This window comes from Anser brachyrhynchus (genome assembly GCF_964034855.1).
Source record: "Anser brachyrhynchus genome assembly, chromosome: 35".
Classification (NCBI taxonomy): Eukaryota; Metazoa; Chordata; class Aves; order Anseriformes; family Anatidae; genus Anser; species Anser brachyrhynchus.
This window is the reverse complement of record NC_137728.1, coordinates 256028-270662: the sequence shown is the minus strand read 5'-3', so window position 1 is coordinate 270662 and position 14635 is coordinate 256028. Positions and strand designations below refer to the sequence as shown.

The window sequence follows — 14635 nt, the reverse complement described above, 5'->3', positions numbered from 1 at the left end:
CCCAGGTGACCCCCCCCCAATGACCACCCTCACGTGACCCCCCCAGTGACCCCCCCCCCCCATGGGAGGAGACTCCCTGGGAACCCCCACTGCCAAGCCCCGCCCCTTCCCTGGCCCCGCCCCTTCCCGCCTGGCCCCGCCCCACCACCGCCCCTCCCCTCCCGGGCCCGCCCACACTCCTCGAGCAGCCAATCAGCAGCCCAAACCCCCACGTGACCCCCCCCGGGGCGGGCGCGGGAGGAGCGAGCGGCGTCGGGAGGTCACGTGGTTCGGGCGGATCCGCGCGGGGTCCGCGGGGAAGGGTGAGGGGGCGGGGCCACGCGGGGGCGGGGGGCGGGGCCTGCAGGTGTGGGCGGGGCCTCGTCGGGGGGCGGCGCTTCCGGAGCGGGCAGGTGGCGGCGGGGCTCCGGGGGGGGCCGGGGCGGGGGGGGGGATTACGGGGCGGGGAGGGGGTATGGGGGGGGTAATGGGACGGGGGGGACGCGGGGGACGCGGGGGACGCGGGGGGGGCGACTTGGGACTGGGGGGGGCATGGGGGAGTGACATGGGACTGGGGGGGGGGACATGGGACTGGGGGGGGCATGGGGGGCATGGGGCGGGGGGGTGACTTGGGACTGGGGGGGTGACATGGGGGGGACATGGGACTGGGGGGAACATGGGGGGGTGACTTGGGACTGGGGGGGGGACATGGGACTGGGGGGGGACATGGGGGGCATGGGGCGGGGGGGCATGGGGGGGTGACTTGGGACTGGGGGGGGGACATGGGACTGGGGGGGGACATGGGGGGGTGACTTGGGACTGGGGGGGGGGACATGGGGGGGACATGGGACTGGGGGGGTGACATGGGGGGGGACATGGGACTGGGGGGAACATGGGGGGTGACTTGGGACTGGGGGGGGTGACGGGGGGACACATGGGACTGGGGGGCCATGACATGGGGGGCTGACATGGGACAGGGGGTGACATGGGGCTGGGGGGGGTGACATGGGAGAGGGGTGACGTGGCACGGGGGGGACATAGGACCGGGGAGTGGCATGGGACTGGGGAGGGGTGGTGCCCCCAGCATGGAGGGGGGACAGCATGGGGACAGGGGGGGCTCTGGGGACACGGGGACAGGGGACAGGACAGGGTGGCTTCTGGGGGGGGGGGGGACAGTAAGGACAGGGTGGCCACGGGCCCAGGGTGACCGCAGGGACAGGAGTGACCAAGAAGACAGGTGGCCGCAAGGACGGGGGTGGCCGTGGGGACAGGGGACAGCGGGGACACGGAGGCACTTGTCCCTGTCCCCATTCCGCGGCGAACTAGGGCGCAAAAACCCAGGGCTGAGCTCATCTCCGTCCCCGCAGGGACCCGTCTGCACCTCCGGTCACCTCCTTGTCACCCAGCAGGTACGGTGCCCGGAGGCGGGGGGGGGGGGGGACACCGACCCGAAAAGCTCGCCGGGTTGGCTGCACCCACATATTTCCGCACCCCAAAATTATAACGCCCGGCCCCTCGGGGGGGGACGCTCCAATTCCCTATGGGATGCGGAGCCCCCCCCCCCCCCCAGGGATTGTCACCGGCGTTTTGTCCCAGCCAGCGATGGTTTTGCTGCTGTTTTGCCTGATTTGAGTGTTTTTTTCCCCCCCTGTTTCGCCTTTGTGGCAATGCTTACCCGCCTTTTTATGGTGAAAATGGGGGAAATTGGGGTTTAGGGGGAAAATCTGGCATCCGACCTGCTTCCGGGTGCTAAAATGGTTTGTGTTTTCGGGGAAATTGGGCCGGGTTTGGTGCTCGCCAGCTCTGCCTCTTCCCTGGGGGTCTTTACACGGTCATGGCATAAGTAACCGGAATGTCTTCGTTAGGCTGCAATTATGCAAATGAGCAGACTTTGGGCTCAGGCTAGGGTGCCTGTGGGAATGGGATGGGTTCAATTAACCGGCTTTAATTAACCATCGCCATCCCGGAGCCAGTGCCGAATTTCCTCTCTGTCCCTGGCGCCGGGGAGTTCCCGTTTGGTGCCACCCCGCCTGGTGGTGCCGGGGCTTCTCATCGGGGACAATTTGGGGGCGTCGTTGTCACCTCGTGTCCCTTCCCCAGCGTCCCCATGGGTCTGCTCACCCTCATCGGCTGCATCTGCGCCGGGCTGCTGGCGGCGACGGCAGTGGCGCTGCTCGTGGTGGCGTATCGCTTGGGGCTCCTCTACCGGCTCCTCCACAAGGTAGGGGCGAAATGGGGGTGAAACCACCCCGTTTTGGTTAAATCCACCTGGTTTTCTAAGCGGGCGTCCTCCTCGCCTCGCAGGCGGATCCCCGAAGCCCCCGGTACGGGGGCGAGCTGGTGGCAGAGGTGCTGAAGGCTCACGGCGTCCGCTTCGTCTTTGCGCTGGCCGGTGGCCACATCTCGCCCATCCTAGTGGCCAGCGAGAAGCTGGGGATCCGCGTGGTGGACACCCGGCATGAGGCCACCGCCGTCTTCGCCGCCGACGCCGTCTCCAGGCTCTCAGGTACCGGACGGGGCGATGGAGGCGGACCTCCTGGTCAACACCTTCCTCTTCCTCAAAGGGTGGAAGATTTTGGGGTGTCCCTGCTTGGTGGGGTCCCTGTTGAGTTGAGAAGGCTTCCAACGCTCTTTGGGTCTTCGGGGACGGTCCGTGGGGTGTTCTCCCCCTTTATTCCCCCCAAAATTAATTTGGGAGCTGTGGTGTTGATGGGATGAGGAGAGATTGGCCTCATGATCAACACCTTTCTCTTCCTCAAAGGGTGGAGGGTTTTGGGGTGTCCCATCTTGCTGGGGTCCTGGTTGAGTGGAGAAGGCTTCAAACTCTCTTTGGGTCTCTCCACAGTGGGTTCTCTCCCCATTTATCTCCCCCCACAACCAATTCAACCACAAACAAGGACCGCGCAGCCAGCCCCCTGTGCCCCAAACCCCAAAACTGGGGTGCCCAGGGGGCCACCTCCCACCCCCCCCATCTCCCCCCACAGGCCGCATCGGTGTCGCCGCTGTCACCGCCGGCCCCGGCGTCACCAACGCGGTGACAGCCATCAAGAACGCCCAGATGGCCGAGTCGCCGCTGCTGCTCATCGGTGGGGCGGCCGCCTCGCTGCAGAAGGTCTGGTGGGCTTGCAGAGGGGGGATTTAAGGGACCAAAACCACCTCCCCACCCCTTTTTTGGGGGAGATTTCCCCCATTTTGGGGTTTTCACCACAGGGACGAGGAGCACTGCAGGACATCGACCAGCTCTCGCTCTTCAAGACGCTCTGCAAGGCGTGCATCTCGGTGCGCACCGTCCGTGACATTGTCCCCGCGCTCCGCAAAGCCATCAGCACCGCGCAGTCAGGGACCCCCGGTAAAGGGTGGGGACACCCCAGCACCTCCCTTGGGGAAGATTTGGGGTGATTTCATCCCCCATAGGTCTCACTGGGGGCGCTGCTTTTGGCGGCGGTGTTTTGGCATGGTGCTTTTGGTGGTGCTGATGTCACCTCCCTGAAATGTGTTTTTTGGGGGTGACGTGGGGGTCCCTTCACCCCCATCCCACAGGTCCCGTGTTCGTGGAGCTCCCCATCGATGTCCTCTACCCCTTCCACGTGGTGGAGAAGGAGGTCGGCGGTGCCAAGAGTGCCCGGGGGATCCGGGGAAAGCTGGTGCAGTGGTGAGCAGCCATCCCACCAGCACCAATGGGTGCTGCCAGCACCCCAAGGGGCTGCAGCACCCCAAAACAACCCCTTCTTGACAGGTACCTCCAAAACTACGTCCATAACCTCTTTGCGGGTGCCTGGGTGCCCCGGGATGTCACCCCACTGCCTGTGAAGGTGCCGCTGGCCACTGGGGACGAGGTTGGCTTTGTCCCCCAACCCGCTTTGGGGTTTTGGGGACACCCGGGTGGTGGCACCATGGGGGTGGAGGGGTTGGGTGGTGAGATGGGTTTGGGATTGGCCAAGATGTTTTTTGGGGCTCGGCTGAGTGATTTTGGGGGTCCAACCAAGCCACATTTGGAATCCAACAGAACTGAGTTTTGGGGCCCGAGGGAGCCGTTTTGGGGCCTGAGGGAGCCGTTTTGGGGCCCGAGGGAGCTGTTTTGGGGTCTGACGGAGCCGTTTTTGGGATGGCAGGTACAGCGCTGTGCTGAACTGGTGAGCCGGGCCACGAAGCCGCTGGTGCTGGTGGGCAGTCAGGCTCTGCTGCCACCCACACCGGCTGAGGAGCTCCGGTGAGCGGGCCTGGGGACAGAGGGTATGGTTTGGGGACAGCTGAGCGTGTCCGGGGACAAGCGAGCTGGTTTGGGGATGGATCAACTGGTTTGGGGACAACTGAGCCTCTTTGGGGATAGATCATCCAGGGGTTGGATGAGTGGGCTTGGGGATGGCTGAGCCACTCTGGGGACAGCCAAGCCGCTTTGGGGACGGCTGAGCTTATTTGGAGACAACAAGATGGTTTAGGGAAAGATGAGCAGGTTTGGGGCTGGATCGGCCACTTTGGGGACTGCTGATTGAGCTTTAGGGTTCAGCTGAGCTGGTTTTGGGTCCAACCAAACCAGTTTTGGGGCCCCCAACTGAGCCCATTCTGAGGCCCGACCGAGCCATTTTTGAGGCCGATCGAGCCGCTTTTGGGGCATGCAGGGAAGCGCTGGAGGCCTTGGGCATCCCCTGCTACCTGGGGGGGGCGGCACGGGGGCTGCTGCCCCCTGAGAGCCCCCTGCTCCTGCGCCAGAACCGCCGCGACGCCCTCCGCGAGGCTGACCTGGTGCTGCTGGCAGGTGGGTCCCAGGGCTGGGGAAGGAATGGGGATACCCCGCGGTGGCCCCTGTCCCCAAATTCTCCCCCCACCTCCCCTCCAAAGGTGCCGTCTGTGATTTCCGTCTCTCCTACGGGCGCCTTTTCGGCCGCCAAACCGTCGTGGTGGCTGTCAACCGGGACCGGGCGCAGCTCCTCCGCAACGCCGACGTCTTCTGGCGGCCGCGGCTCGCCGTGCAAGGTGACAGCCCTGTCCCCTCCGCCGTCCCCCCGGCCCGAGGAGGGTGGTGGCACCGTGGAGGGGTTGGGAGATGGGGTCGGTGTCGGATGAGGTGGTTTTGGGGGACAATGGTGATTTGGGGGACAGCTAAGCTCTGTTTGGGGCCCAAAAGAGATGGGGTTTGGGGCCAATTCAGCCATGTTTGGGGCTCGGCTGAGCTAGATTTTGGGGTCCAACCAAGCCAGGTTTGGTGTCCAGCAGACCTGGGTTTTAGGGATAATTCAGCCAGGTTTGGGGTCCAACTGAATGTGTTTTGGGGCTCAGCTGAGCCAGATTTGGGGGATCTTTAAGGTCCCTCCCAGTCCAAACCATTCTTACGATAACTGAGCTGGTTTTGGGGCTCAGCTGAGCCAGTTTTGGGGTATGACCGAGCCAGCTGTGGGGTCCAACAGAGCTGGGTTTTGCTGCCAATTCGGAAAGGTTTAGGGTCTGACATAGATGGGTGGAGTTTTTTTTTGGAGTGGGTGTGATGAGCTGGGCGTTCTCTGCAGGCGACGCCGCCTCCTTTGTGGTGGGGCTGGCGCGGCGGCTGCGGGGCTACTCCTGCCCCGCGGACTGGCTGGGGGGGCTGCGCGAGGCCGAGCAGCGCAAGGAGAAGGCGAACCGGTGAGCACCCGGTGCACGGGGACGGGGACAGGGATGGCAGCTTCCATAGCCGGGGGGGTCCTGTGTCCGTTTTGGGGGGTGAGGACCCCATTTTGGGTACAGGGTGTGGGGGGGGGCTTGGTTGATTTTGGGGTGAGAAATTCCAGCCCCTTACGACCTCTTTGGGGTTCCCATCCCATTTGCAAGGGGTGGGAAACCCATGCCCGTTTTGGGGAGACCCCGGCCAACCTCTTTTTTTTTGGGGGGGGGGTCCTCTCTAACAGGGAGAAGGCAGCGACCCCCACCCCGCAGCACCTGAACCCCCTGGACCTGCTGTACCGCCTGGACGCGCTGCTGCCCCCCGAGAGCCTTTTGGTGGCCGACGGGGGGGACTTCGTGGGCACCGCCGCCTACATTGTGCGCCCCCGCCGGCCCCTCTCCTGGCTGGACCCCGGTGAGGACCCCCCAGCCCGGGGTGCGCTGCCACCGTTGGGGACACACGCGGGTGACACCGGCTGTTGTCTTCGCAGGAGCCTTTGGCACGCTGGGAGTTGGCGGTGGGTTCGCACTCGGCGCCAAGCTCTGCCGCCCCGAGGCCGAGGTATGGACGGGGGGGACATGTGGTGGCCCACGCGGACAGCGGTGCCACCTGCTTGGCCTCGTGTCACTTGTCCCTTCCCCTGTGCCGCCTGCCAGGTTTGGGTCCTTTACGGTGACGGCTCGCTGGGCTACAGCCTCATAGAATTTGACACTTTCGTGCGGCACAAGGTGAGACAGCGCCGAAATGGGGTCAGGGGGGTGGAATTGGGCTCTTGTCCCCACTCCGGGTTGTCACCGGGGCGCGGTGGCCCCGTGCTTTGTCCCCTGCAGACGCCCATCATCGCACTGGTCGGCAACGATGCGTGCTGGAGCCAGATCTCCCGGGAGCAGGTGGCCATGCTGGGCAGCAACGTGGCATGTGGCCTCGAGTACCTGGGTGAGCGCTGTCCCCGCTGTCCCCGACACACGGGAGCCGCTGGGGGGGATCGAGTCCCTTGATCTGGGGCCACTTGGTGGCCCTGCGTCACCCTGGAGTGGATTGAGCTGTGCCCGGTGGCACCGTGTCACCCCGACTGTGCTGCGCTCGGTGGCCATGACGCACTGGGGAGGATTGGGCTGTTGCCGGTGGCCCCGCATCACCCTGCTGTCACGCAGGTGACAGAGCCACGTCCCTGTCCCCTCCCCGCAGATTACCACGCGGTGGCTGAAGCGCTCGGGGGCAAAGGCTTCGTGGTGGGACGCCCGGAGAGCGAGCGGCTGGACGCTGTCCTCCGCGCCGCGCAGGATGCGTGCCGCCAGGGCCACCCCGTCCTTGTCAACGCCCTCATCGGCAAGACCGATTTCCGCGAGGGCTCCATCTCTGTCTAGGGACTGTCCCCTCTGCTCCCCCGATGTCCCCCTGTGCCCGGCAGCAGGGATGAAGGGGCTGAAGGATGCACTGGCTGGGTGCCACCGAGGTGCCACCACCCTGTCCCCAACCGGGGATGGGGGAAAAGAGGTGTTAGGGGTGTTAGGTGCTGGTGCTGTGCCCCCTAACTTGGGGCTGGGGGGGGGGACAGTGGTGTCCCCTGGCAATAAAGCAGCGCCATGTGCCCCCGCCTGCCATCCTGTGCCATCGATTCGGGTGCCACGGGGGGACAAGTGACACTTTGGGGACTGCCATCCCCCCGACGGGACACCAACACACGCACACAGCCCGGCGGCGAGTGCAGCTTGTGTCCTTTATTGCTGGTGACAGTGACAAGGCGGTGGGCAGGGCAGGGTGGGCGTCAGGTCATCGGGGGGGGGGACTGGGGACAGCTTTGTCACCAAGCCCCCCGCTAGCCTGGTGGCACCCCCTGCCCCGGGTGATTTAACACTGCTGGCTCAGCCCGGCCGGGCCGGTGCTTTCACATTCAGCTGGTTCCTGTAAGGCTAATACTGAGCAAGGCTGTTTTTGTTTTTTTTTTGGGGGGGGGGGGGGGGGGGGGGAGGAATTAATTTGGCTCCCTCCCTCCCCCCCGTAACACTGGTGCTGGGTTCATTTTGGGGGTGAAAAGGGCTTTTTCTGCAGGCTGCGGTGAAGGCAACCGCCGTACGCCGTCCATCCACGCGCATGCACGCACGCACACGAAGCTCGAGTAATAAATAAAAGCTCAGCGCTCCCGTACCGGCAGCACCCCCCTGGGGGGGGCAGAAAAAAAGGGAGGGCTCGGGGGGGGCCCTTGCTGCCACCCGTGAGGGCGGGAGGGAGTGCCATCACCCTCCTCAGGGTGCCGGCAACAGGGAGGGGATTTTGGGGAGCCCTCGTGAGCAGGGGGGGGAGTGGGGGGCAGATGGGGAGGGGAAGAGGGTGCCCCCCACGTAGCCTGAGCGATGGAGGTCATGGACCCTTGTCAATACTGATTTTTGGGGGGGGGGGGGCGCAGCACCCTTGGGGGGGGGATTGGAAGGGCAAAGGGGTGAACAGGCACTTGAGGGCAAAATTTGGCCATAAAAAGCCGAGCAAGAGGCACTGAGCCTCCAACATCCCCCCCCCCCGCAAAACGGCGCGTGGATGTGTGTGGGGGGCTGTGTGCAGCCAGTTTTTTTTTTTTTGGGGGGGGGGGTGCTCAGGTGTCCCCCGATGGGGCCGTGGCCCCCCCCCCCCCAAAGACGGCATCACCTTCTCCGTCGGCGTCCCTCCTGCTCGGCGCTGTGCAAATCGAAGGCAACAAGAGGCAAGTGCTGCTTTTTGGTCGCTCTCCCGGTGGCGCCAGGACCGGCACCGGCGTCGCCGTCACAGGCAGACGTTGATCTGCTTGGCGAGCTCCCGCTCCAGGTCGAGGATGAGCGCGTCGAAGTCCTTGAGGTTGAGCCGGGGGCCAAAGGGCGCCTCGGGCTCGTCACCAAGGCCGAAATCGGCCACGAAGAGGGTCCGCCGGTGCGCGGCCCGGCTCTCGCCGTCGCCGGCCGCCACCTCGTCGTAGCCACCGAACTGGTGGCCGCAGACGCTCCAGTCGCCGGCGTAGCGGTTGCTGGGGGGGCTCTCCGGTCCCCGGGGGCGATGGCGGGCCACCACCGCCGTGTCCAGCAGGTCCAAGCGCAGCGGTGGCTGCCGCGGGCGGCCGGGCGGCGCCTCCTCCCAGATTTGGGGGGCTGGGGATGAGCGGGGGGCTGCGGAGAGAGCGTGTGTGGGGGGGTCAGGATAAGAGGGGGAAGCCATGGGGTGGTTTGGTGGCACTGGAGCGGGGAGGAGATGTTGGGGGGGAGTTTGGCTGGGGGGGCACGGGCCCCTGGAGCAGCTGCTGGGGACAGTGGCCCATGGAACAGCCCCAGGGTGTCACAGACACCCCCCCAGGGGGTGGCCCGGGTGGTGGCCAAGCACAGATTTCCCCCAGGGTGGGGGCCACGGGTGTCCGTCCCTCCCCCCCCCCTGCCCCCCCAGAAGCCTGCTCACCCGGCCAGGCCTGCAGCAGGTAGTGCAGCACCTCGATGTGCCGCTTGAAATCGACGGCGCTGGCGATGTCCTCGCTGTGGGCGTAGCTGCGGGTGCCTGTGCCGCCGCGCCGAGGCTCCTGGCTCTGGGTGAGCAGGACGGGACCGAAGCAGACGGCGATGTTCTGCGAGTTCATGCGGTTGAAGTCGTGGAAGGAGGCCACCAGGCTGAGGTGGTCCAGGAGCCGCGTCAGCGTGGCCTGGGGGACAGGGTGGCGTCAGCGGGGACACCCTCTCAGGTGACATTCCCCTGCCCCTGGGCCACTGAGGGGAAATGTTTCGGCCACAGGCAGTCCCCGATGTCACCGGGGCTGAATCCCACAGCTAATAATGAGGACGTGGAAAAAAAATGCTTGGCTGCTGGGGATGTAGAGACCCCCAAAAATGCTCAGGGGGGTGGTGACACCAGGACATGCCACATCGCCGGTGCCACTCATCCAGAAATAAGGACACCACAGTGGTGACGTGCAATGGAGGAGAGCCCCGGACCGAGAGGCAGCGGGGTGCCCCGGCAATCCCACAGCCGAGCAGCCCCAGTTTTAGGGCTGGCCACCCACCTTCTCGACGTCAGGCAGGCAGTCGAGCAGGGTGACGGCGTCCCGCTCGCCCGGCGGGGTCCGGGGAGGCCGCTTGGCCATGGCCTCCAGCACGACGTGGTAGAGCGTGGGGGTGATGAGCGGCGTGGGCAGCTCCCGCAGGTAGTCTTTGAGGATCCCTGCGGGCGAGAAGCCGGGGTGGGGACATCAGCGTGGCCCCCCCCAAGGGTGCTGGGGGGGCCTGTGGGGTGAGCACTGACCCGTGATGACGTTGATGTCAGGGTAGAGCTGCTCTGACAGCGTCACGGCCGCACTGTCCCTCTCGAAGGCGTCGCGCAGCTCCTTCTTGACGGCGGCTGAGCCGCAGAGCCGGTACAGCCCGACCACCTGGAATCGGGGACACGGTGACAGCGGTGACAGGGGGCCCGGCTGGGCCATCACCCGCTGGATGTCACCGCGAGGCCCCCTGCTCACCTTCAGCCCCCGTTTCTCTATCTCGGCCACGCACTTCTGGATGAGCAGGGGCACCTTGGTGGCCGTCTTCTCCCTCTCCACCAGCTGGCCCAGCTCCACGCCAAAGACGCGGGGCTCACGCTCGCCGGGGCTGTCCCACTGCTCCACCAGGGTGAATTTGGAGAAGAGGACGCCGCGAGGCTGCAGCCGCACCGCCAGCTGCTGGGCCCGGCAGCCTGGGGAACAGAGGGGTGCTGTCAGCGGGGTGCTGTGCTGTGAAACACCCCCCCCCCCCCCCCCAAAAAAAACCCGTGCCCTCCCATCCCCACCGCGCACCTCTGAAGATGTGGGGCAGGACGACGGTGCCGTGGCAGCAGAGGCGGTTGCGGCAGGAGGAAGGGTCCCAGGAGAAGACGATCACCTTGAGGAGCTGGGCGCTCTCCAGCTCCAGGTTGAAGGTGTGGTTGAGGCCAAGGAAAGCCGCCTTGCAGGGCAGCAGAGCCGTGCGAGCCCGGTTGGCCGCGTCCACCTGCAGCACGCAGAAAACCTCCCGGGCTTCAGCTCGCGGCAGCTTCAGGTCCCGCACGCCGTAGAGGTGGACGCTGACCAGCCCGGAGATGTGCTGCCCGCCTCGGGGCAGCTCCCCGCAGCTGTAGGGCCGGAAAGCGGCCACGTCCAGCCCGCCCTCTCCATCCTCTGGCTCAGCGTGCGCCCCGGTTTTGGCCAGCAGCTCCGGGGAGTCGCCGTCACTCAAGTAGCCGCCCTTGTTGGCCGCTTTGGCACGGGGCAGTGAGGCCACGCTGGTGTCGAGGTGGTAGCGGCTGATGACGTTGCTGGACTCCTTGCGGGCGTCGGAGGGCGAGGTGCCACCCTCCTGGCCCCGCGGCCGGGGGCTGCGCAGGCTCAGCTTCCTCCGCAGCTCTGGCAGCTTCTTCATCTTCATGGAGAGGCGGCGCACGGTCCCCGGGGACTTCACTTTGCTGAGGGAGCGGCCTTTCTTGGTGGCACTGGGGCTGGCGGGGGGGGACGGGGGGGCGAGCCCCGTCCCCAGGCTCACGCAGGGGATGGGCATCTTTCCTGGGGGGAGAGAAAAGGTGAGCGGGTACCTGGGGGATACCAGGAGCCTGGCTGGGATTGGGGTGGCGCCCTGGAAATTGTTGTGGGGTGGGGACTGTCGGGTTCTGGGGACACTGTCCTGGGCGTGGGGACGGTGGGGTTTGGGGGACAATGTCCTGTTTTGGGGGATGGGGAAAGGGTGGGGACTATGGGATGTGCCTGGGGGAAGGTGAAGATGACAGGGATCATGGGGTCCAGATGTCCCTGAGGACAGGGTGGGGATAGGGACTGTGAGGTCTGAAGGACATCATCCCGGGGGGTGGGCAGAAAGGGACAGGGATTGTGGAGGCGGGGGGGATGCTGGCCTGGGGGGCAAGGAAGGGACAGCGACCACGGGGTCCAGGAGACACTGGGGACAAGGGACCACTGGCTCTGAGGACCTCGGTGTCCAGGAAGCCTCACAGGTGCCAGAGAAAGGACAAAGACCATAAGGTGCTGCAGATGGAGACTGTGGGGTCCAGGGGACACTCTCCTGCGTGGTGACAAGGGCTGTGGGGAACCAGGGGCCACCACTGTCCCCCCTCTTCCCGACCCCTAGCTCCGCGCTGCCCCTCACCACAGGCCTGCGCCCTGCCAGCTGCCGGCTCCTCTGCGCTGCGGGGTCCGGGGCTCTCTGCCGTCCCTCTGCCCCCCCAGGGGACGTCCTCCCCGCTCGCCTTCGGAGGGTCTTCGTCCTCGGGGATGGGGTTGTACCAGATCTCGCCCTCGCTGCTGGCCGCACCAGCCTCAGCCTCGGCCCCGCCGCCAGCCTCGTCCAGCCCCGGTGCCTTCGCCGAGGACAGCACCCAGTGCCGGCTGCTCCGCTCCAGGCTCTGCAGGTAAGCGCCGTGCCCTGGGCTCCTACCGGGGCCGCCGAGCTCCACGGAGCCGTTTGCTGCTTCGGCCTCCTCCGCCGGCTCCAGGGGCTCCTCGCCGGGTGGCTCCACGCCAGGCCAGGGGCTGCTGGTGGCCGGATCCAGCTCGCTGGCCTCCACCACCTCCGGGGAAGCTTTGGGAGCCGGCATCCGCCTCCCGCTGGGCTCATCGCGGCCGCCGCAGGAGAAACGGGCCCAGTTCTGCTTGCGGGGCGCTGCCGGGGCCGGTTCCGACGATGCCGGGGCTGCCTCAGGGTCCACCGGCGAGTCGGGGCTTGGTGGAGGATGCTCTGCAGGAGGGAGAATGGACGGGGCTCGGCGTGGGTCCCTGCCACGCCAGCCGCGAGCCCTCCCTCTCGCCCCCGCCAGCGTCCCGCGGGGCCACCCACCCTCCTCGCCCCGAATCCACTGCCGCCCCACGGGGCCGGCGGAGGCAGCTGCACGCAGCCCCTTGCCAAGCGGGATTTCCGGTTGTTTACGGCCGGACAGCCCCGCCGCCACGCTCCCACCATCCTGGGGGGGCTCGCTGGAGGATGGGGGGGGCTCAGCCGGGCCCTGCTGCACCCCATCGGGGACACGGCCGCATCCCGATGGGGGCAGCTCTGCGTCCGTCCCCATGGCCTGCACCCCCCGGTCGCGTGCACCCCAATTCTCTGCGCTCCTCCAGGCGCATTTGTGCACCCCGGATTGTCTGCACCCCTTGTGCACCCCTCCCACATGCACCCCAAAACAAGCCCCACTCGTGTCACACCAGCACCCGCGCCCGGTCCCGGTCCCCGTCCCGCCGGAGCACCCTCACCCCCGCGGGACCAATTCCTCCCAGATGCTGTCACAGCCGCACCCCCCGCTCCATCCGGATGAGAACAGGGGGTGCTGCGAGCCCCCCCCGCCCCCCCCGCAACCCAATTGTGGCTTTAGCGCCCACATGGGATGTTCTGCCCACCCCAGACCTCAGCTCAGGTACCCCAAATGAGCGCCAGCATCGGTGGAGGCCCCACAGCATGGTCCCCCCCATCCATCACCCCGTAGCCCCCCGGGATCTCCCCCCAGGTGATGCCGAGCCCACGGCTTGGCGTAGGGCACCCCGAGAAATGTGGGGCAGGAGGCACCCCGGGGTGGGGGGGGTACCCCAACTCCTGCAGGGCACAGAGAGAGACACGGGGTGATAGGGAACCTTCCTTGGGGCCAAAAGGGGTGGTGGGGAGCTTTGGGGGGACAGGAGGGAGCCCGGTGTGACACTGGGGTCCTTTCCTCGGGGGGCAGGAGGGAGCCGGGTCCACAACGAGGGGTCCTCTCCTTGGGGGACTGGATCCCAAGGGTCCCATTCACGGGGGACTGGACCCCAAGGGTCCCTTTTTTGGGGGGGGGGGGACAGAAGGGGCCTGGGGTGATGTGGAGCCCTCTGGGGCTGCACCAGGGACCCTGGGGTGGGGACCACGAAGGACCCCAAAGGGACTGCGGTGGGGTCTCCATCCCGGGGGGGGGTGCCCCGGCCCCCCCCGCAGCTCCGTACCTCGCTCCTTGGCGTCCGATTTCTTCCTGCGCGGGCGGTCCCGGCCCCGCAGCCGGGAGAAGGTCCTCCGCAGCAGCGGCTCCGCCATCGGCCCGGCCCGGAGCCCCCCGGCGGGGTCCCCTCAGCGCCCCCGGGACCCCTCAGCCCGGCGGGGGTCTCCTCAGCCGGGTCCGGTCCCGTTCAGCCCGGGTCCGGTCCCCTCAGCCCGGTCCTCCCCCCTCGGCCCGGTCCGGCCCGTGCCGCCCCCCCCCCCCCCAGCCCGGTTCGGGGGGGGTCTCCCCTTCCTCCCGCCGGCCCGGCCCGGCCCGGGGCGCCCCCTCAGCGCGGCGGGGCCTGGAGCAGCGGCGGCGGCGCCGCCATCCCGCGGTGCGAATTCCTGGGATGCCGCCGGGAGCGCTGCCGGGAGCTGTAGTCCGGAACCCCCCCGGGCCGGACCCCCCCTTCCCCCCCCAGCTCCCGGTAGCTGCAGGCCAGGACCCCCCCGCCCCGGTTCTAACACCCCCCCCCCCCCCCCCCCGCGACCACCGTCTGGGGGAGCCCTGGGGGGGGGGGCGGGGGGGTATTTAGGGGAGCCCTGGGGGGTCTATGGGGGTGCTGGGGGGGGGTGGAGGGGATTTGGGGGAGCCTGAGGGGGGATTTAGGGAGGCTGAGGCAGGTATTTGGGGGGCTGGAAGGTGTTTGGGGAGCCTAGGGGGGTATTTGGGGAGGCGGGGGGGGGTATTTAGGGGGTCTGGAGGGTGTTTGGGGAGCCTGGGGGGGTATTTGGGGGGTCTGGAGGGTGTTTGGGGAGCCTAGGGGGGTATTTGGGGTGGCTGGGGGGGTATTTGGGGGGTCTGGAGGGTGTTTGGGGAGCCTAGGGGGGTATTTGGGGAGGCGGGGGGGGGTATTTAGGGGGTCTGGAGGGTGTTTGGGGAGCCTGGGGGGGTATTTGGGGGGTCTGGAGGGTGTTTGGGGAGCCTGGGGGGGTATTTGGGGGACTGGGAGTGATTTGAGGAGGCTGGGGGGGTATTTGGGGAGGCTGGGGGGGGATTTAAGGAGGCTGGGGGGTTTTGGGGGGCTGGAGGGTGTTTGGGGAGCCTGGGGGGGGATTT

General features: G+C 67.1%; 2 protein-coding genes across 9 annotated transcripts; one reads left to right on the top strand and one right to left on the bottom strand.

Annotated features, from left to right (window-relative positions):
* The first annotated feature begins 225 nt into the window (after nt 1-225).
* Nucleotides 226-7213, top strand: ILVBL (ilvB acetolactate synthase like). 8 transcript variants are annotated; one of them, XM_080571637.1, is made up of 17 exons: nt 226-302; nt 1347-1388; nt 2080-2200; nt 2284-2485; nt 2964-3091; nt 3190-3328; nt 3520-3631; nt 3716-3815; nt 4092-4189; nt 4599-4735; nt 4819-4953; nt 5484-5598; nt 5862-6031; nt 6108-6178; nt 6274-6345; nt 6448-6553; nt 6806-7213. In XM_080571637.1, exons 3-17 carry the CDS (start codon nt 2087-2089, stop codon nt 6982-6984), a joined length of 1878 nt encoding a protein of 625 aa, XP_080427763.1. In that variant the 5' UTR covers nt 226-302; nt 1347-1388; nt 2080-2086; the 3' UTR covers nt 6985-7213. The 8 variants fall into 8 exon arrangements, with proteins under 8 accessions (XP_080427763.1, XP_080427765.1, XP_080427760.1 ...); XM_080571639.1 differs by having other exon boundaries at nt 245-302; nt 1328-1388; XM_080571634.1 differs by having other exon boundaries at nt 250-302; nt 1306-1388.
* Nucleotides 7214-7575: 362 nt separating this feature from the next.
* Nucleotides 7576-13836, bottom strand: SYDE1 (synapse defective Rho GTPase homolog 1). The gene is made up of 8 exons (XM_080571631.1): nt 13545-13836; nt 11734-12321; nt 10398-11138; nt 10083-10297; nt 9869-9995; nt 9630-9787; nt 9035-9272; nt 7576-8751 (listed from the first exon to the last, which is right to left on the bottom strand). Exons 1-8 carry the CDS (start codon nt 13630-13632, stop codon nt 8375-8377), a joined length of 2532 nt encoding a protein of 843 aa, XP_080427757.1. The 5' UTR covers nt 13633-13836; the 3' UTR covers nt 7576-8374.
* Between the last annotated feature and the right edge of the window lie 799 nt (nt 13837-14635).